Raw genomic sequence first — 20,336 nt, forward strand, 5'->3', positions numbered from 1 at the left:
TAATATACACAGAAGCCCCCAATACTGCAGTCAGATCCGGAGCAGCCCCCGATAATATACACACAGAAGCCCCCCCATACTGCAGTCACATCCGGAGCAGCCTTCAATAATACACACAGAAGCCATTCAATACTGCAGTCACATCCGGAGCAGGCCCCGATAATATACACACAGAAGTATCCAATACTGCAGTCACATACGGAGCAGCCCCCAATAATATACAAAGAAGCCCCCCCAATACTGCAGTCACATACGGAGCAACCCCCGATAATATACACAGAAGCCCCCCAATACTGCAGTCACATACGGAGCAGCCACCGATAATATACACAGAAGCCCCCCATACTGCAGTCACATCCAGAGCAGCCTTCAATAATACACACAGAAGCCATTCAATACTGCAGTCACATCCAGAGCAGGCCCCGATAATACACACAGAAGCCCCCCAATACTGCAGTCTGATCCAGAGCATTCACAATATCACCACCGAGCCCCCCATACTGCAGTCACATCCGGAGCAGCCTCCAATAATACACACAGAAACCCCTCATACTGCAGTCACATCCGGAGCAGCCCCCGATAAACATAAAGAAGCCCCCCAATACTGCCGTCGGATCCAGAGCACACAAGCACACCATTCTTCAGTCACATCCGGAGCAGCCCGCCATATAATCACCGAGGCCCCCCATACTGCAGTCACATCCGGAGCAGCCCCCAACAATATACACACAGGCACCCAATACTCCAGTCACACCCAGAGCAGCTGCCAATATTAGCACCAAGCCCCCCATACTCCAGTCACACCCAGAGCTGCAGAGGACAGCAGAACATGCAGTCACCCCAAACTACAGAGATACTCACTGAAAAAATCCTTCTTCACCAGGTTTTTTGCACAGAGAACTGAGGATAGAAAAAGAAACGGCGATCAGTGATATCATTGATCAGCAGGGTCAGTATTGGCTGCGTGGTCCGTGCGTATGCTCAGTGACACCCCCCGGAATGATGAGTGATCTGCATACACTCAACCCCCACTGCACGATGAGTGACCCACTTATGCTCAGTGCCCCCAACATGCTCAGCGATGCTCCCCCGCACGATGAGCGACCCGTGTATGCTCAGCGCCCCCAACATGCTCAGCGACACCCCCACTGCACAATGAGTGACCCGCGTATGCTCAGCGACACCACTGGACAATGAGTGACCCGCGTATGCTCAGTGCCCCCCAACATGCTCAGGGACACCCCCTGCACGATGAGTGACCCGCGTATGCTCAGCGACACCCCCACTGGACAATGAGTGACCCGCGTATGCTCAGCGACACCCCCACTGGACAATGAGTGACCCGCGTATGCTCAGTGCCCCCAACATGCTCAGCGATCGCCCCTGCACGATGAGTGACCCGCTTACGCTCAGTGCCCCCAACATGCTCAGCGACACCCCCACTGCACAATGAGTGAACCGCTTATGCTCAGCGAAGCCCCCACTGGACAATGAGTGACCCGCATATGCTCAGTGCCCCAACATGCTCAGCAATGCCCCCCTGCACGATGAGTGACCCGCGTATGCTCAGTGCCACTCCCCACTGCACGATGAGTGACCCGCGTATGCTCAGTGCCCCCAACATGCTCGGCGACACCCCCACTGCACAATGAGTGACCCGCGTATGCTCAGCGACACCCCCACTGGACAATGAGTGACCCGCGTATGCTCAGTGCCCCCAACATGCTCAGCGATCGCCCCTGCACGATGAGTGACCCGCTTACGCTCAGTGCCCCCAACATGCTCAGCGACACCCCCACTGCACAATGAGTGAACCGCTTATGCTCAGCGAAGCCCCCACTGGACAATGAGTGACCCGCATATGCTCAGTGCCCCAACATGCTCAGCAATGCCCCCCTGCACGATGAGTGACCCGCGTATGCTCAGTGCCACTCCCCACTGCACGATGAGTGACCCGCGTATGCTCAGTGCCCCCAACATGCTCGGCGACACCCCCACTGCACAATGAGTGATCCGCATATGCTCAGCGAAGCCCCCACTGGACAATGAGTGACCCGCGTATGCTCAGTGCCCCCCCACATGCTCAGGGACACCCCCTGCACGATGACTGAGCTGCGTACGCTCAGTGCCCCCCACATGCTCAAAGATGCCCCGCGCACAATGAGCGACCCGCGTATGCTCACTGCCCCCCGCAGAGATTGATACAATGTAACAGTCGTTTCCGTAACAAGTTGTCCCACTCCTCACACACAAAGGGTTATGACTACTTTCACACTATCAGCACAGCGGGGGTTAATAGCTTAACAGTACCACTTCTACACCACATGGGGGTGTCGGCATGATGGTCCGGGCCGCAGGGAGAGGACAAAGCTGGGCCTGTAGATAATGAATGGCCGGTCTATACTCTGCACTCAGTCATCTCTCCTGTCTCCTGGTGGCGTCGGTGCGATCACCGCGGACGGTCCCATCAGTATATGTCCCCCACTGCTGACATCTCTGCCCGGCTCTGACAGCGGCTGCCAACAATGGACAAGCCCCTAACAGCCGCGGCCGGCGACATCTGCAGATGGAGAATGTGATGCCGAGGACAGAGCGCCGTCCCCCGATATGTGACCCTCAGTATATGAACAGGGGATGCACCGGGAGCAACACATCAAGGAAACATCGCAGCCAACACAATGCCAGGCCGCCTGCGGACCCGGCACCTGCTGCACTCTCCTTGATCCAATAAATGGCTGATTTAGAGGCAATGTTACAAGCAGCAATGTCCTTGCCTGTAAAACCCCCAGAGGTGCAGAGCAGTGACAGCTGCAGGAAGGAACAATGTAATGTTGCAGCCCCGGACCATGATGCAACCTCGTCGGCCAGGTTCAGACACACACCCCCCCCCCCCGGGGGACTGGGCAGCCTCGGCCGGGGCTCAGACCCCCCCCCCGGGGGACTGGGCAGCCTCGGCCGGGGCTCAGACCCCCCCCCTCCCCCGGGGGACTGGGCAGCCTTGGACGGGGCTCAGACCCCCCTCGGGGGACTGGGCAGCCTCGGCCGGGGCTCAGACCCCCGGGGACTAGGAAGTATCACCCAGGCTCAGATACTGGATCAGCCGCAGCACATTCCTCCCATACCAGACTTCTGATTAGAGACTAAAAAACCAAAAGGAAAACTAAGGAGCATAGTCTGCAGAGGGGAAGAGTCTGATGCGGGGGAGGGAAGCGCCGCCGGGATTCCTAGAATTCGGAAGGGGGTGTTTACAGTGACACTGCAGCAAGACCAGGGGAAGTGATGGGGACTGACAGCGATAGGGACAGTGATGGGGGACGCCGCCTCCTGGGACTCTGGTCAACCAGGCTGATTCCTGCAGAAGGCACAGCAACTGCGGCCATGTCATCCACAGCCCTGACCAGCACAGCAGTAATGGCGGCCATACTGGCTGTCACTGCACTCCATGTAATCAGCCACATTAATAACTGAGGGGTGCCAATCACTGTGGCGACAGATGGGAAGTGGCCGGGTCATGTGTCACCGCACCCCGCGCCTAATCCCCAGCGTAGCGCAGCTGTGGGGTCTTCACCGGCAGATGAGGTGTTAATCCTCCAGCGTAGGCGGGATTCAAAGGGCATCTCCAGGGGAGGCCAGTGGTGACATCACAGGGCCGGGAATCACCGGGATGGGAATTCCGGGGTCTGCGTGATCGCCAGTGATGAGATTAGTGACTTTATTTAGGCCTCAGACCCTTTAGGCCGTATTAAAAGGGGAAATGACAGCGGCTCCTGGAGACGGCAGCGGGCCCGCTCTCTCTGGATCAAAGGGACGCGCTATCTGGAAGAAGCCAGTGAGGTCTCTTCCACAAGGATCCTCCGTGATCATCCCCGGGCTCCAAGGCCACAACTGATGGCGACAGGTGGAACATTCCTCTAAGACAGAGCAGGAAACCACGCGCTGCTCATTCAGAGACGATGAATCATTTCCCATTTGGCCGGGGTCCTTCCTCCGGAGTTCGAGGACCACCCCACACGTGTCCAGGTACTACCGACACCTGGCGGCGAGGAGACACCGCAACTACGACTAGCCAGCTGCCTGTCAGCGAGAACACGCGGGGGTCCTACACACACCAAGAGGACTACAGCGAATACTGACTGCGGCAGACCAGAAGCCACTGCTCCCACCCAAGTGTGTGTGACCGGAGGAGGAAACCGCAGCTCTGGATGTAACAATAGTGACTGCAGCTCTGGAGGTGACTGGAGGATAAGACAATGTAGAAGCAGAATAGTGAGTACAGCTCTGGAGGTGACTGGAGGATAAGACACAATATAACAGCAGAAGTTTAGTGCAGCTCTGGGGGTGACTAGAAGATAAGACAATGTAACAGCAGAATAGTGAGTGCAGCTCTGGAGGTGACTGGAGGATAAGACAATGTAGAAGCAGAATAGACACTACAGCTCTGGAGGTGACTGGAGGATAAGACATGATGTAACAGCAGAATAGTGAGTGTAGCTCTGGAGGTGACTGGAGGATAAGACAATGTAGAAGCAGAATAGACACTACAGCTCTGGAGGTGACTGGAGGATAAGACAATGTAGAAGCAGAATAGACACTACAGCTCTGGAGGTGACTGGAAGATAAGACATGATGTAACAGCAGAATAGTGAGTGTAGCTCTGGAGGTGACTGGAGGATAGGATGGGAGGAGTAGGATTATCTGGAGATGCTGCTGAGAAGTGAATGATAGATGTGGCTGATAACAGAGAGCGGACTGACAGGGCGTGAATTCATATGCCAGAAAGTAGTATATATCCCCCCCCTGCAGCAGCGCCTGAGCTATGCCTCTCTGTTATCAGCCACTGCAGCCAGGATGGACCCTGTAAGGTGCATGCGACTAGTAATGGTGGGCAGCACAGAGACCAGGGATCAGCTGAGCACCATCCAGACCCCGACAGAGCATGTGATGGGTGGTCTCCCTGCAGGCTCCAGAGCCGGGGGGGGGGGGGGGGGGGGGGCACTCATCGGTGATGGGGACAGACGGTGTGACCAGTAGATTGGTGGTGGCGCGGCCTGAGCCCCTCGGTGGGCAGCGTAGGAATCGATAGCTCTGTCCCCACTTTCCTGTGGACAGCCAAACAATGTCCCATCATACAGGAAGTGTTGTCATAGGGACATTGACTATTACCAGTTAACCCTTTCATCTGCATTTCCCGTTGCCAGGTCGACGGCAGTGTCTGGAGAGAACGACAACTTCCCCTGGAGACCCCCGGGCGCGACAAGCTGTCCGATCACTGCAGCACCACCTCCTGACACAACGGCCCGTCATGTCTCACAGCTGAGGCTTTGTTACAATGGATCTAAGCTGAAGAATCCTCAACTCCAGACTGACACACTGTGACAAAATGTCAGCACAGCCGAGATTCTAGATGTATAAATTGTAACAACTCCACGGCTGCCAGGTCCCCACATCCAGACGCGGGACGCCACAGCCCCACACCGCCGCGGTGGCAGAAACTGCAGGTATCTCCGGTGACCGCGGCCTCACACTCATCAGCACTCAGCCCGGGGCAAATGGCCGAAGTATGCTGCGCAGATGGAGGAGGCTTTGTTGTCCCGCTTTCTGTGTCACGGTCGGACGAGATTATTCCTGACTAAGAGCGGAGTCAGTGGCTAAAATATGGAAGCACCTGACACTCGACCGCCCGCGATCAGTGCCATCACAAATCCGCTGTCCACAGGCAACATACCCCAAACTCCGAGCTCTGTACAGGACACTGTATATAGGTGTGCATATATCCCCCCGCGCTCAGTACAGGACACTGTATATAGGTGTGCATATATCCCCCCGCGCTCAGTACAGGACACTGTCTATAGGGGGTGCGTATATCCCCCCGCGCTCCGCACAGGACACTGTCTACACGGGGTGCGTATATCCCCCCGCGCTCCGCACAGGACACTGTCTACACGGGGTGCGTATATCCCCCCGCGCTCCGCACAGGACACTGTCTACACGGGGTGCGTATATCCCCCCGCGCTCCGCACAGGACACTGTCTACACGGGGTGCGTATATCCCCCCGCGCTCCGCACAGGACACTGTCTACACGGGGTGCGTATATCCCCCCGCGCTCCGCACAGGACACTGTCTACACGGGGTGCGTATATCCCCCCGCGCTCCGCACAGGACACTGTCTACACGGGGTGCGTATATCCCCCCGCGCTCCGCACAGGACACTGTCTACACGGGGTGCGTATATCCCCCCGCGCTCCGCACAGGACACTGTCTACACGGGGTGCGTATATCCCCCCGCGCTCCGCACAGGACACTGTCTACACGGGGTGCGTATATCCCCCCGAGCTCCGCACAGGACACTGTCTACACGGGGTGCGTATATCCCCCCGCGCTCCGCACAGGACACTGTCTACACGGGGTGCGTATATCCCCCCGCGCTCCGCACAGGACACTGTCTACACGGGGTGCGTATATCCCCCCGCACTCCGCACAGGACACTGTCTACACGGGGTGCGTATATCGCTCCGCACAGGACACTGTCTATACGGGGTGCATATATCCCCCCGCGCTCCGCACAGGACACTGTCTATACGGGGTGCATATATCCCCCCGCGCTCCGCACAGGACACTGTCTATACGGGGTGCATATATCCCCCCGCGCTCCGCACAGGACACTGTCTATACGAGGTGCATATATCCTCCCGCGCTCCGCACAGGACACTGTCTATACGGGGTGCATATATCCCCCCGCGCTCCGCACAGGACACTGTATATATGGTATATTCTGTCTCTCCTCTGGTTCCTGTATCTCCGTCCCCTTCTCCCCGCGGCCTCTCCTGGCTCAGTCCCCGGGCTCCGTCCCCTTCTCCCCGCGGCCTCTCCTGGCTCAGTCCCCGGGCTCCGTCCCCTTCTCCCCGCGGCCTCTCCTGGCTCAGTCCCCGGGCTCCGTCCCCTTCTCCCCGCGGCCTCTCCTGGCTCAGTCCCCGGGCTCCGTCCCCTTCTCCCCGCGGCCTCTCCTGGCTCAGTCCCCTTCTCCCCGCTGCCTCTCCTGGCTCAGTCCCCGGGCTCCGTCCCCTTCTCCCCGCGGCCTCTCCTGGCTCAGTCCCCGGGCTCCGTCCCCTTCTCCCCGCGGCCTCTCCTGGCTCAGTCCCCGGGCTCCGTCCCCTTCTCCCCGCGGCCTCTCCTGGCTCAGTCCCCGGGCTCCGTCCCCTTCTCCCCGCGGCCTCTCCTGGCTCAGTCCCCGGGCTCCGTCCCCTTCTCCCCGCGGCCTCTCCTGGCTCAGTCCCCGGGCTCCGTCCCCTTCTCCCCGCGGCCTCTCCTGGCTCAGTCCCCGGGCTCCGTCCCCTTCTCCCCGCGGCCTCTCCTGGCTCAGTCCCCGGGCTCCGTCCCCTTCTCCCCGCGGCCTCTCCTGGCTCACTCCCCGGGCTCCGTCCCCTTCTCCCCGCGGCCTCTCCTGTCTCAGTCCCCGGGCTCCGTCCCCTTCTCCCCGCGGCCTCTCCTGGCTCAGTCCCCGGGCTCCGTCCCCTTCTCCCCGCGGCCTCTCCTGGCTCAGTCCCCGGGCTCCGTCCCCTTCTCCCCGCGGCCTCTCCTGGCTCAGTCCCCGGGCTCCGTCCCCTTCTCCCCGCGGCCTCTCCTGGCTCAGTCCCCGGGCTCCGTCCCCTTCATCCCGCGGCCTCTCCTGGCTCAGTCCCCGGGCTCCGTCCCCTTCTCCCCGCGGCCTCTCCTGGCTCAGTCCCCGGGCTCCGTCCCCTTCTCCCCGCGGCCTCTCCTGGCTCAGTCCCCGGGCTCCGTCCCCTTCTCCCCGCGGCCTCTCCTGGCTCAGTCCCCGGGCTCCGTCCCCTTCTCCCCGCGGCCTCTCCTGGCTCAGTCCCCGGGCTCCGTCCCCTTCTCCCCGCGGCCTCTCCTGGCTCAGTCCCCGGGCTCCGTCCCCTTCTCCCCGCGGCCTCTCCTGGCTCAGTCCCCGGGCTCCGTCCCCTTCTCCCCGCGGCCTTTCCTGGCTCAGTCCCCGGGCTCCGTCCCCTTCTCCCCGCGGCCTTTCCTGGCTCAGTCCCCGGGCTCCGTCCCCTTCTCCCCGCGGCCTTTCCTGGCTCAGTCCCCGGGCTCCGTCCCCTTCTCCCCGCGGCCTTTCCTGGCTCAGTCCCCGGGCTCCGTCCCCTTCTCCCCGCGGCCTCTCCTGGCTCAGTCCCCGGGCTCCGTCCCCTTCTCCCCGCGGCCTCTCCTGGCTCAGTCCCCGGGCTCCGTCCCCTTCTCCCCGCGGCCTCTCCTGGCTCAGTCCCCGGGCTCCGTCCCCTTCTCCCCGCGGCCTCTCCTGGCTCAGTCCCCTTCTCCCCGCGCCCTCTCCTGGCTCAGTCCCCGGGCTCCGTCCCCTTCTCCCCGCGGCCTCTCCTGGCTCAGTCCCCGGGCTCCGTCCCCTTCTCCCCGCGGCCTCTCCTGGCTCAGTCCCCTTCTCCCCGCGCCCTCTCCTGGCTCAGTCCCTGGGCTCCGTCCCCTTCTCCCCGCGGCCTCTCCTGGCTCAGTCCCCGGGCTCCGTCCCCTTCTCCCCGCGGCCTCTCCTGGCTCAGTCCCCGGGCTCCGTCCCCTTCTCCCCGCGGCCTCTCCTGGCTCAGTCCCCGGGCTCCGTCCCCTTCTCCCCGCGGCCTCTCCTGGCTCAGTCCCCGGGCTCCGTCCTCTTCTCCCCGCGGCCTCTCCTGGCTCAGTCCCCGGGCTCCGTCCCCTTCTCCCCGCGGCCTCTCCTGGCTCAGTCCCCGGGCTCCGTCCCCTTCTCCCCGCGGCCTCTCCTGGCTCAGTCCCCGGGCTCCGTCCCCTTCTCCCCGCGGCCTCTCCTGGCTCAGTCCCCGGGCTCCGTCCCCTTCTCCCCGCGGCCTCTCCTGGCTCAGTCCCCGGGCTCCGTCCCCTTCTCCCCGCGGCCTCTCCTGGCTCAGTCCCCGGGCTCCGTCCTCTTCTCCCCGCGGCCTTTCCTGGCTCAGTCCCCGGGCTCCGTCCCCTTCTCCCCGCGGCCTTTCCTGGCTCAGTCCCCGGGCTCCGTCCCCTTGTCCCCGCGGCCTCTCCTGGCTCAGTCCCCGGGCTCCGTCCCCTTCTCCCCGCGGCCTCTCCTGGCTCAGTCCCCGGGCTCAGTCCCCTTCTCCCCGCGCCCTCTCCTGGCTCAGTCCCCGGGCTCCGTCCCCTTCTCCCCGCGGCCTCTCCTGGCTCAGTCCCCGGGCTCCGTCCTCTTCTCCCCGCGGCCTCTCCTGGCTCAGTCCCCGGGCTCCGTCCCCTTCTCCCCGCGGCCTCTCCTGGCTCAGTCCCCGGGCTCCGTCCCCTTCTCCCCGCGGCCTCTCCTGGCTCAGTCCCCGGGCTCCGTCCCCTTCTCCCCGCGGCCTCTCCTGGCTCAGTCCCTGGGCTCCGTCCCCTTCTCCCCGCGGCCTCTCCTGGCTCAGTCCCCGGGCTCCGTCCCCTTCTCCCCGCGGCCTCTCCTGGCTCAGTCCCCGGGCTCCGTCCCCTTCTCCCCGCGGCCTCTCCTGGCTCAGTCCCCGGGCTCCGTCCCCTTCTCCCCGCGGCCTCTCCTGGCTCAGTCCCCGGGCTCCGTCCCCTTCTCCCCGCGGCCTCTCCTGGCTCAGTCCCCGGGCTCCGTCCCCTTCTCCCCGCGGCCTCTCCTGGCTCAGTCCCCGGGCTCCGTCCCCTTCTCCCCGCGGCCTCTCCTGGCTCAGTCCCCGGGCTCCGTCCCCTTCTCCCCGCGGCCTCTCCTGGCTCAGTCCCCGGGCTCCGTCCCCTTCTCCCCGCGGCCTCTCCTGGCTCAGTCCCCGGGCTCCGTCCCCTTCTCCCCGCGGCCTCTCCTGGCTCAGTCCCCGGGCTCCGTCCCCTTCTCCCCGCGGCCTCTCCTGGCTCAGTCCCCGGGCTCCGTCCTCTTCTCCCCGCGGCCTCTCCTGGCTCAGTCCCCGGGCTCCGTCCCCTTCTCCCCGCGGCCTCGGCCTCTCCGGGCTCCCCTGGCCGCAGCCCCGTCCTTCCCTCCCGGGTCTCTTACCGGTCAGGCGGAGCTTCACGGGTCCGTTCCTCCGGTTTCCCTGGTTGGACATGGCCCTGCAGTATCCCGGGCCGCGGTGGTTGCTGGGAGGCCGGGAGCGCTGACAGCGGAGCTCGGTCACCCGGAGAGCGGAGGAGGCCTGGAAATCCACAGCGGCGCCATGAGAGGAGGAACGGAGAGCAGCACAGAGGAGAGGAGGAGACACCCGGCCGGGGGCGGGGACTGGCGGGGGGCGGGGACTAAGGATGGCGTCCAGAGGGGGATACGGAGGAGAAAAGGGGATACGGAGGAGAGAGGGGGATACGGAGGAGAGAGGAGGGATACGGAGGAGAGAGGAGGGATACGGAGGAGAGAGGGGGATACGGAGGAGAGAGGGGGGATACGGAGGAGAGAGGAGGGATACGGAGGAGAGGGGGGGATACCGAAGAGAGAGGAGGGATACCGAGGAGAGAGGAGGGATACGGAGGAGAGAGGAGGGATACGGAGGAGAGGGGGGGATACGGAGGAGAGAGGAGGGATACGGAGGAGAGAGGAGGGATACGGAGGAGAGAGGAGGGATACGGAGGAGAGGGGGGATACGGAGGAGAGAGGAGGGATACGGAGGAGAGGGGGGGATACCGAGGAGAGAGGAGGGATACCGAGGAGAGAGGAGGGATACGGAGGAGAGAGGGGGGATACGGAGGAGAGAGGGGGATACGGAGGAGAGGGAGGGATACGGAGGAGAGGGAGGGATACGGAGGAGAGAGGGGGATACGGAGGAGAGGGAGGGATACGGAGGAGAGGGAGGGATACGGAGGAGAGAGAGGGGGATACGGAGGAGAGGGGGGGATACGGAGGAGAGGGGGGGATACGGAGGAGAGAGGAGGGATACGGAGGAGAGAGGAGGGATACGGAGGAGAGAGGAGGGATACGGAGGAGAGGGGGATACGGAGGAGAGAGGAGGGATACGGAGGAGAGAGGAGGGATACGGAGGAGAGAGGAGGGATACGGAGGAGAGGGGGATACGGAGGAGAGAGGAGGGATACGGAGGAGAGAGGAGGGATACGGAGGAGAAAAGGGGATACGGAGGAGAGAGGGGGATACGGAGGAGAGAGGAGGGATACGGAGGAGAGGGGGGGATACGGAGGAGAGAGGAGGGATACGGAGGAGAGAGGAGGGATACGGAGGAGAGAGGAGGGATACGGAGGAGAGGGGGATACGGAGGAGAGAGGAGGGATACGGAGGAGAGAGGAGGGATACGGAGGAGAGAGGAGGGATACGGAGGAGAGGGGGATACGGAGGAGAGAGGATGGATACGGAGGAGAGAGGAGGGATACGGAGGAGAAAAGGGGATACGGAGGAGAGAGGGGGATACGGAGGAGAGAGGAGGGATACGGAGGAGAAAAGGGGATACGGAGGAGAGAGGGGGATACGGAGGAGAGAGGAGGGATACGGAGGAGAAAAGGGGATACGGAGGAGAGAGGGGGATACGGAGGAGAGAGGAGGGATACGGAGGAGAGAGGAGGGATACGGAGGAGAGAGGAGGGATACGGAGGAGAGGGGGGGATACCGAAGAGAGAGGAGGGATACCGAGGAGAGAGGAGGGATACGGAGGAGAGAGGAGGGATACGGAGGAGAGGGGGGGATACGGAGGAGAGAGGAGGGATACGGAGGAGAGAGGAGGGATACGGAGGAGAGAGGAGGGATACGGAGGAGAGGGGGGATACGGAGGAGAGAGGAGGGATACCGAGGAGAGAGGAGGGATACGGAGGAGAGGGGGGGATACCGAGGAGAGAGGAGGGATACCGAGGAGAGAGGAGGGATACGGAGGAGAGAGGGGGGATACGGAGGAGAGAGGGGGATACGGAGGAGAGGGAGGGATACGGAGGAGAGGGAGGGATACGGAGGAGAGAGGGGGATACGGAGGAGAGAGGGGGATACGGAGGAGAGGGAGGGATACGGAGGAGAGGGAGGGATACGGAGGAGAGAGAGGGGGATACGGAGGAGAGGGGGGGATACGGAGGAGAGGGGGGGATACGGAGGAGAGGGGGGGATACGGAGGAGAGAGGAGGGATACGGAGGAGAGAGGAGGGATACGGAGGAGAGAGGAGGGATACGGAGGAGAGGGGGATACGGAGGAGAGAGGGGGATACGGAGGAGAGGGAGGGATACGGAGGAGAGAGAGGGGGATACGGAGGAGAGGGGGGATACGGAGGAGAGGGAGGATACGGAGGAGAGGGGGGATACGGAGGAGAGGGGGGGATACGGAGGAGAGGGGGGGATACGGAGGAGAGGGGGATACGGAGGAGAGATGGGGATACGGAGGAGAAAGAGGGATACGGAGGAAAGGGGGATACGGAGGAGAGAGGGGGATACGGAGGAGAGGGAGGGATACGGAGGAGAGGGGGATACGGAGGAGAGGGATACGGAGGAGAGAGGAGGGATACGGAGGGGAGAGGGGGGATACGGAGGAGAGGGGGATACGGAGGAGAGGGGGATACGGAGGAGAGAGGAGGGATACGGAGGGGAAAGGGGGGATACGGAGGAGAGGGAGGGATACGGAGGAGAGGGGGGATACGGAGGAGAGAGAGGGGGATACGGAGGAGAGGGGGGGATACGGAGGAGAGAGGGGGATACGAAGGAGGGGGGGGATACGGAGGAGGGGGGGGATACGGAGGAGAGGGGGGATACGGAGGAGAGGGGGATACGGAGGAGAGAGGGGGATACGGAGGAGAGGGAGGGATACGGAGGAGAGGGGGATACGGACTACGGAGGAGAGAGGGGGATACGGAGAATAGGGAGGGATACGGAGGAGAGGGGGATACGGAGGAGAGAGGGATACGGAGGAGAGAGGAGGGATACGGAGGAGAGGGGGATACGGAGGAGAGGGGGATACGGAGGAGAGAGGAGGGATACGGAGGGGAAAGGGGGGATACGGAGGAGAGGGAGGGATACGGAGGAGAGGGGGGATACGGAGGGGAGAGAGGGGGATACGGAGGGGAGAGGGGGATACGGAGAAGAGAGAGGGGGGATACGGAGGAGAGAGGGGGATACGGAGGGGAGAGGGGGATACGGAGGGGAGAGGGGGATACGGAGGAGAGAGGGGGATACGGAGGAGAGGGGGGATACGGAGGAGAGGGGGGATACGGAGGAGAGAGGAGGGATACGGAGGAGAGAGGAGGGATACGGAGGAGAGAGGGGGATACGGAGGAGAGAGGAGGGATACGGAGGAGAGAGGGGGATACGGAGGAGAGAGGGGGGATACGGAGGAGAGAGGGGGATACGGAGGAGAGAGGAGGGATACGGAGGAGAGAGGGGGATACGGAGGAGAGAGGAGGGATACGGAGGAGAGAGGGATACGGAGGAGAGAGGGGGGATACGGAGGAGAGAGGGGGGATACGGAGGAGAGAGAGAGGATACGGAGAAGAGGGAGATACGGAGGAGAGAGAGAGATACGGAGAAGAGAGAGGGGGAATACGGAGGATAGGGGGAATACGGAGGAGAGGGATACGGAGGAGAGAGGGGGATACGGAGGAGAGAGGGGGGATACGGAGGAAAGAGGGGGATAAGGAGGAGAGGGGGGGTTACGGAAGAGAGGGGGGGATACGGAGGAGAGAGGGGGGGATACGGAGGAGAGAGGGGGATACGGAGGAGAGAGGAGGGATACGGAGGAGAGAGGGGGGGATACGGAGGAAAGAGTGGGATACGGAGGAAAGGGGGAATACGGAGGAAAGAGGGGGAATACGGAGGAGAGAGAGGGGGAATACGGAGGAGAGAGGGATACGGAGAAAAGAGAGGGGGGATACGGAGGAAAGAGGGGGATAAGGAGGAGAGGGGGGTTACGGAAGAGAGGGGGGATACGGAGGAGAGAGGGGGGGATACGGAGGAGAGAGGGGGATACGGAGGAGAGAGGAGGGATACGGAGGAGAGAGGGGGGGATACGGAGGAAAGAGTGGGATACGGAGGAAAGGGGGAATACGGAGGAAAGGGGGAATACGGAGGAGAGAGAGGGGGAATACGGAGGAGAGAGGGGGATACGGAGAAAAGAGAGGGGGGATACGGAGAAAAGAGGGGGGGATACGGAGAAAAGAGAGAGGGGATACAGAGGAAAGAGGGGATACGGAGGAGAGAGAGGGGATACGGAGGAGAGAGAGGGGATACGGAGAAGAGAAGGAGATACGGAGGAAAGAGAGGGGGAATACGGAGGATAGGGGGAATACGGAGGAGAGAGGGTATACGGAGGAGAGAGGGGAATACGGAGGAGAGAGGGGGATACGGAGGAGAGAGGGGGATACGGAGGAGAGAGGGGATACAGAGGAGAGAGAGAGTGATACGGAGGAGAGAAGGATACGGAGAAGAGAGGGGGATACGGAGGAGAGAGGGGGATACGGAGGAGAGAGAGGGGGATACGGAGGAAAGAGGGGGAATACGGAGGAGAGGTGGGGTTACGGAGGAGAGGGGGATACGGAGGAGAGAGGGGGATACGGAGGAGAGAGGGGGGATACGGAGGAGAGAGGGGGATACGGAGAAAAGAGAGGGGGGATACGGAGAAGAGAAAGGGGGGATACGGAGGAGAGGGGGGATACGGAGGAAAGGGGGGGATACGGAGGAAAGGAGGGGATGCGGAGGAAAGGGGGAGGATACGGTGGAGAGAGGGGGGATACGGAGGAGAGAGGGGGGTGTTATGAAAGAGTCACCGTAGGAGGCAGACACAAAAATAGAAGCTACGTCCAGAAAACCAGAGAAGTTGGCAACTATCAGATTGCAGACCCCTGAACCTATCAACACAACTAGCAGTAGCCGTGGGGGGTTCCTACGATGCCCTAGACCCCTCGATCACAGCCGGAGAGCTAAATAGCCTAAAGACAGAAAAGGAAATCTAAACTGCCCCAGAGCAGGCACCCAAAGTAAAAGGCAGCCCCCAACATATAATGACGGTGAAGCAAGATGAAAAAACACTCACACAGATAGAAAGATAGGCTGAGCAAACGTTGGGGCTCAAGCTAACTAAACAGGACAGGAAAGGAAGGTTGCTGTCTGCAATCTGCCAAAACCCTATCAAAGACATAAGCCAACAAGCTGATATGGAAAAAGACCCTGAAGCAGATAGGCTTCAAAAACTATATCAGCACTCAGGTATTTTCAGAAGACAGAGCTAAAGGAATTCAGCTCACCCCAGCAGGAAATGGCTGACATCCAGAAAAACAAAGCAAAACAAAGTCAAAGCACAAATGCAAAAAGCCGAGTAGAAAACTTAGCTTTAGAAGAGCAGGAATTCAGACTGGTCTCCAAGGATCCCACAGAGAAATCACCCGCAGGGCAGAAGGGCGTCGGCAGCCTTATATCCAGTCAGTAACTACACTGAGCAAGTCATCATCATTAGGCTCAGGTGCCTGATAATCAGGCTCACTACCTTTCCTTACCAGAAGAGGGAGTTCATCGGGCCTCAGTGGTGAAGGGGAAAAGGAACTCACAACAGTACCTCCCCCTTGAGGAGGGGTCACCGAACCCTCAACCACGCCACCAGGGCGATCAGGGTGAGCCCGATGAAAGACACGCACCAATCTTTTGGCATGAATATCAGAGGCAGAGACCCAGGAATTATCCTCCTGACCATAACCCTTCCACTTAACCAAATACTGGAGTCCCCGTCTAGCCAGACGGGAATCCAGTACTTTCTCTACCTCATATTCCATGTTACCTTCAACCAATACAGGGTCTGGAGGTGCCACCCCCGGAACAACAGGTTCAACAAACCTCTTCAACAAAGACTTATGGAACACATTATGGATTTTAAATGTGACAGGAAGAGCCAAACGAAAAGAGACCGGATTAATAATCTCCAAAATCTTGTAAGGTCCAATAAATCTAGGCTTAAACTTAGGAGAAGCCACCTTCATAGCGATATTTTTTGATGATAACCACACCATATCACCAACCTTAAACTGGGGACTAGAGTTGAGCGAAACGGGTCGAAAAATTTCAAAAGTCGCCGACTTTTGGCAAAGTCGGGTTTCATGAAACGAAACCCGACCCTAGGATGAGGTCGGCCACGAGGTCGGCGACTTACGCGCCAAAGTCGCGTTTCAAAAGTTTGTTTTGCGCTCTTTTTCAGCCAATCAGGATCCACGGACACTGTGGGCAACGTGATGACATAGGCACGGGTCACCACCATCTTTCAGAAGGGCATGCAAGTGATTGGCTTGCTTTGGTGGGCGTCACAGGGGGTATAAAAGGGCGTGCACGCCGACCGCCATCTTACTTCTGCCGATCTTAGCATAGGGAGAGGTTGCTGCTGATTCTGTAGGGAGAGCGTTAGGCAGGGAAGAAGACAAAAAAACTGCTTCTGCTGCTAGCGATTTGGCCTGTACAACACACCAGTCACTGTGTGTGCAGTGCAAGGGGAGGCTATATTGTGGTGGATCAGTGGTGTTGGTTGTTAGGCTGCCTTCTAAGGCTTCCTGACAGCTGCATTGCTGTTTACCCACTGCTCTGCAAACTGCTTTTTTAAAAGCAATCCCAATTTTTTTTTTTTTGTCCTGCTGAGGTACTGAGCGTGCATTTATTCACACCATACAGCGGTGTACGCTCCTCACACAGTACCGTGTAACGGCTGTTATCACAGCCACAGTGAAGCTATCTGTGTGTCACTCTGTGAGAATAAGTCGAGGACATGTTCCGTTCTTACAGACCTGCACTTACTAGTTTTGTCTAGCTATCAAACAGTTAAATATATTTGCTGTTTGATCGCATTCAAAACTATAGAGAGACAGCGTGTGTCAGTCCGTATACTTAAAAAACACGGAGCTTGACAATTTAACGTACACCGGACAGCCGTGTACGTGCACGCTCCTCTCAATACCGTGTAACGGCTGTTATCACGGCCACAGTGAAGCTATCTGTGTGTCACTGTGGAAGGATAAGTGGAGGACTTGTTCCGTTCTTACAGACCTACACTCTAGGGAGATTCCTATTCTGCCCATTTCTACATACACCTTGTAGTTTGTGATACACTAGCCAATTTCTGCCTGTGACATAGCGCTGTGATATTCAGTGGGCCTCACACAATCCAAAAGTGTCCAGTGTCCACTAGTGTGAGCAGAAATTCAAAATCTCCCTTATCCTCTAGTCACTTTGGTTACAGCTGTGCCATCGAGCCTGTGACATAGCGCTCAGATATTAAGTGGGCCTCACACAATCCAAAAGTGTCCATTGTCCACAAGTGTGTGCAGAAATTCAAAATCTCCCTTATCCTCTAGTCACTTTTGTCACAGCTGTGCCATCGAGCCTGTCACATAGCGCTCAGATATTAAGTGGGCCTCACACAATCCAAAAGTGTCCAGTGTCCACAAGTGTCTGCAGAAATTCAAAATCTCACTTATCCTCTAGTCACTTTGGTCACACCTGTGCCATCGAGCCTGTGACATAGCGCTGTGATATTCAGTGGGCCTCACACAATCCAAAAGTGTCCATTGTCCACTAGTGTGAGTGCAGAAATTCAAAATCTCCCTTATCCTCTAGTCACTTTGGTCACACCTGTGCCATCGAGCCTGTGACATAGCGCTCAGATATTCAGTGGGCCTCACACAATCCAAAAGTGTCCAGTGTCCACTATTCAGGATTGAGAGTCCTCAGTAGTTGATACCTTTTAATGGCTAACTGAAAAGATGGTAACACATTGCAAGCTTTCGAGACTACTCAGGTCTCTTCATCAGGCTAGACTAATACAAAATCTGAAGTCACATATTTATGCACAATACAGCTTAGAAAAAATGCAATAGATAAGACAAGTGACGTGAAGCAGAACTATCAATATGGGAGAGGGAGAAACATAAATATAAACATTGGACCAGTTCATAGATAAGGAGTCCGGATGTTTTATGGTCCTCTGATTGGGGTCTAGTTTTGTGTTGTGATGCCCCCACACGGTTTTAAAAGGAAATTCCTTAATTGATGTAAAAAGACATAAATCCATGCGACACATTCATTCCATCACTGAGAGTGTCAAAGTTCGTCATAAATTTGTACTCCCAAACTCGTCTCTCTCTCTGAGAATTGAAGTTACCTTTCAATACCAGTAATTTCATATCCACGCTGCTGTGATCAGGGATACAGAAATGTTTTGCCACAGGTAGATCCATTCTTTTTTCTCTTATTGTGTGACGATGAGCATTCATCCTTGTTCTAAGCTTTTGCCCTGTCTCCCCCACATACAGACCCCCAGTTGGACATTTAGTACAAATAATTAAGTACACCACATTAGATGTGATGCAGGTGAAAGTACCTGGGATCTTGTAGTCCTGATGTGAGTTGGGGATCTTTATCTTGTCCGTGGTCATTATAAATGGACAGGTTTTACATTTTTTCTGGTTGCAAGGAAAGGTTCCTGCAGCTGTTGGGGAGGACAGGGAGCTTCTGACAATGATGCTTCTTAAATTTGGGGGCTGCCTAAAACACAGCAGTGGGGGGTCTGGAAAATGGATTTCAATCGGGCATCTTTTTGTAGTAAAGGTTGTAATTTCCGTGCAGCTCCCCTTAGCACCTCCAGATTTGGGTTATAGGTGACTACTAGAGGCACTCGGTTATTTTCTTCTTTAGCTTTGTAATTTAGCAGGTGATTCCTTGACAATCTGGTGGCTCTTGTAATTTGGTTTTCAATTGTTCTTGGATGGTAACCCTGATTCAAAAAGGTCTTTTTGAGGCGACCAAGGTGTTTGTCTCTATCCATGGGGTTGGAACATATACGATTGTATCTGATGGCTTGGCTATAGATAATAGAGTTCTTTATGTGTTTTGGATGGAAACTGTCCCATTTAAGGTATGTTGGACGGTCAATTGGCTTCTGATACAGGGATGTCTCTATTTCATTGTTTTTTAGCTTAATGATGGTGTCCAAAAAATTAATCTCGGTACTGGAGTAGTTGAGTGTTAAATTGATGGTGGGATGAAATTGATTAAACTGTTCGTGGAACGTCTTTAGCTGTTGCTCAGACTCCGTCCAGATGATTAAAATATCATCAATGAAGCGGTAGTAGGCCAGGGGCCTGATGGGGCATGAGGACAAAAAATCGCTTTCAAGCTTGGCCATGAAAAGATTTGCATACTGTGGAGCCATTTTACTTCCCATAGCTGTGCCAGTCTCCTGTAGCTAGATCCTGTTGTCAAATTCAAAGTAATTGTGGGTGAGGATGAATTGTATAAGTTTCACCACAGCATCAGCATCAGTCCCTGTGTTTTCCATGAAGAATTTGCAGGCATTTAAACCATCTTGGTGTGGGATATTAGAGTACAAAGATTCCACATCCATGGTGGCCAGGATGGTTCCTTCTGGTAGAGGACCTATTGCTGCTAGTTTATTCAATAGGTCAGTTGTGTCCTGAATGTAGCTGGATGTATCCTTCACCAGTGGTTTAAGAATACCCTCTACCCAGTGGCGGATTATAATGAGGTCAATTTGGGCAGTTGCCCCGGGCCCAGTGGGTTTAAGGGGCCCACAGCCCAGGCCAGTAAATTGCCCCATTATAATCCGACACCGCGCAGGGCCGGATTATAGGCAGGGCAGGCGGGGGCTTCAGCCCCGGGGCCCCCACCACAAGAGCTTCTAAGGGGGCCCCCACCACATTCCTGCTGGCTGCTGCAATGGCACTCCATCTTCTCCCCACCTAAAAGTGAGTGACCGTGGGGGCGGCATTATGTGCTCTGCTACCAGCAGCATCTACAAGTAGCGTGAACGCTGATGCTGCTGGTAGCGTGCAAAGGCTTGTGATGAGATCACAGGAGGGAAGGTGTCAGGGCCCCCGATCATGTGACCCCTGTCTCCTCCCCTCCTGTGACCTCATCACAGGTCCTGTGCGCACAGCACAGAGCAGCCATATATGTGGAGTGCGGCTCTGCGGGTGGAGGTCGGTGCTGGAGGCTCCATTATTCTCTATGTGGAGTGCGGCTCTGCGGGTGGAGGTCGGTGCTGGAGGCCCCATTATTCTCTATGTGGAGTGCGGCTCTGCGGGTAGAGGTCGGTGCTGGAGGCTCCATTATTCTCTATGTGGAGTGCGGCTCTGCGGATGGAGGTCGGTGCTGGAGGCTCCATTATTCTCTATGTGGAGTGTGGCTCTGCGGGTGGAGGTCGGTGCTGGAGGCCCCATTATTCTCTATGTGGAGTGTGGCTCTGCGGGTGGAGGTCGGTGCTGGAGGCTCCATTATTCTCTATGTGGAGTGCGGCTCTGCGGATGGAGGTCGGTGCTGGAGGCTCCATTATTCTCTATGTGGAGTGTGGCTCTGCGGGTGGAGGTCGGTGCTGGAGGCCCCATTATTCTCTATGTGGAGTGTGGCTCTGCGGGTGGAGATCGGTGCTGGAGGCTCCATTATTCT

The 20,336-nt window shown here is 58.2% G+C and overlaps 1 protein-coding gene across 5 annotated transcripts in view; it reads right to left on the reverse strand.

The window, feature by feature from the left end:
* SMURF2 (SMAD specific E3 ubiquitin protein ligase 2) overlaps positions 1–10,223 on the reverse strand; it is a 32,776-nt gene extending 22,553 nt beyond the window's left edge. For 2 of the 5 annotated variants that reach the window (XM_073579791.1, XM_073579790.1), the window contains exons 1-2: positions 9,990–10,223; positions 862–900 (exon numbers count right to left, since the gene is read on the reverse strand). In XM_073579791.1, coding sequence (XP_073435892.1) covers positions 862–900; positions 9,990–10,041 — 91 coding nt within the window. In that variant the 5' untranslated portion in view covers positions 10,042–10,223. The remainder of the gene's footprint in view (positions 1–861; positions 901–9,989) is intronic. The other 3 variants (XM_073579794.1, XM_073579793.1, XM_073579792.1) reach the window with 2 other exon arrangements.
* Positions 10,224–20,336: the final 10,113 nt, after the last annotated feature.

The sequence above is a fragment of the Dendrobates tinctorius genome, unplaced genomic scaffold (assembly GCF_039654945.1).
Source record: "Dendrobates tinctorius isolate UK_male_01 unplaced genomic scaffold, ASM3965494v1 ptg000063l, whole genome shotgun sequence".
Lineage (NCBI taxonomy): Eukaryota > Metazoa > Chordata > Amphibia > Anura > Dendrobatidae > Dendrobates > Dendrobates tinctorius.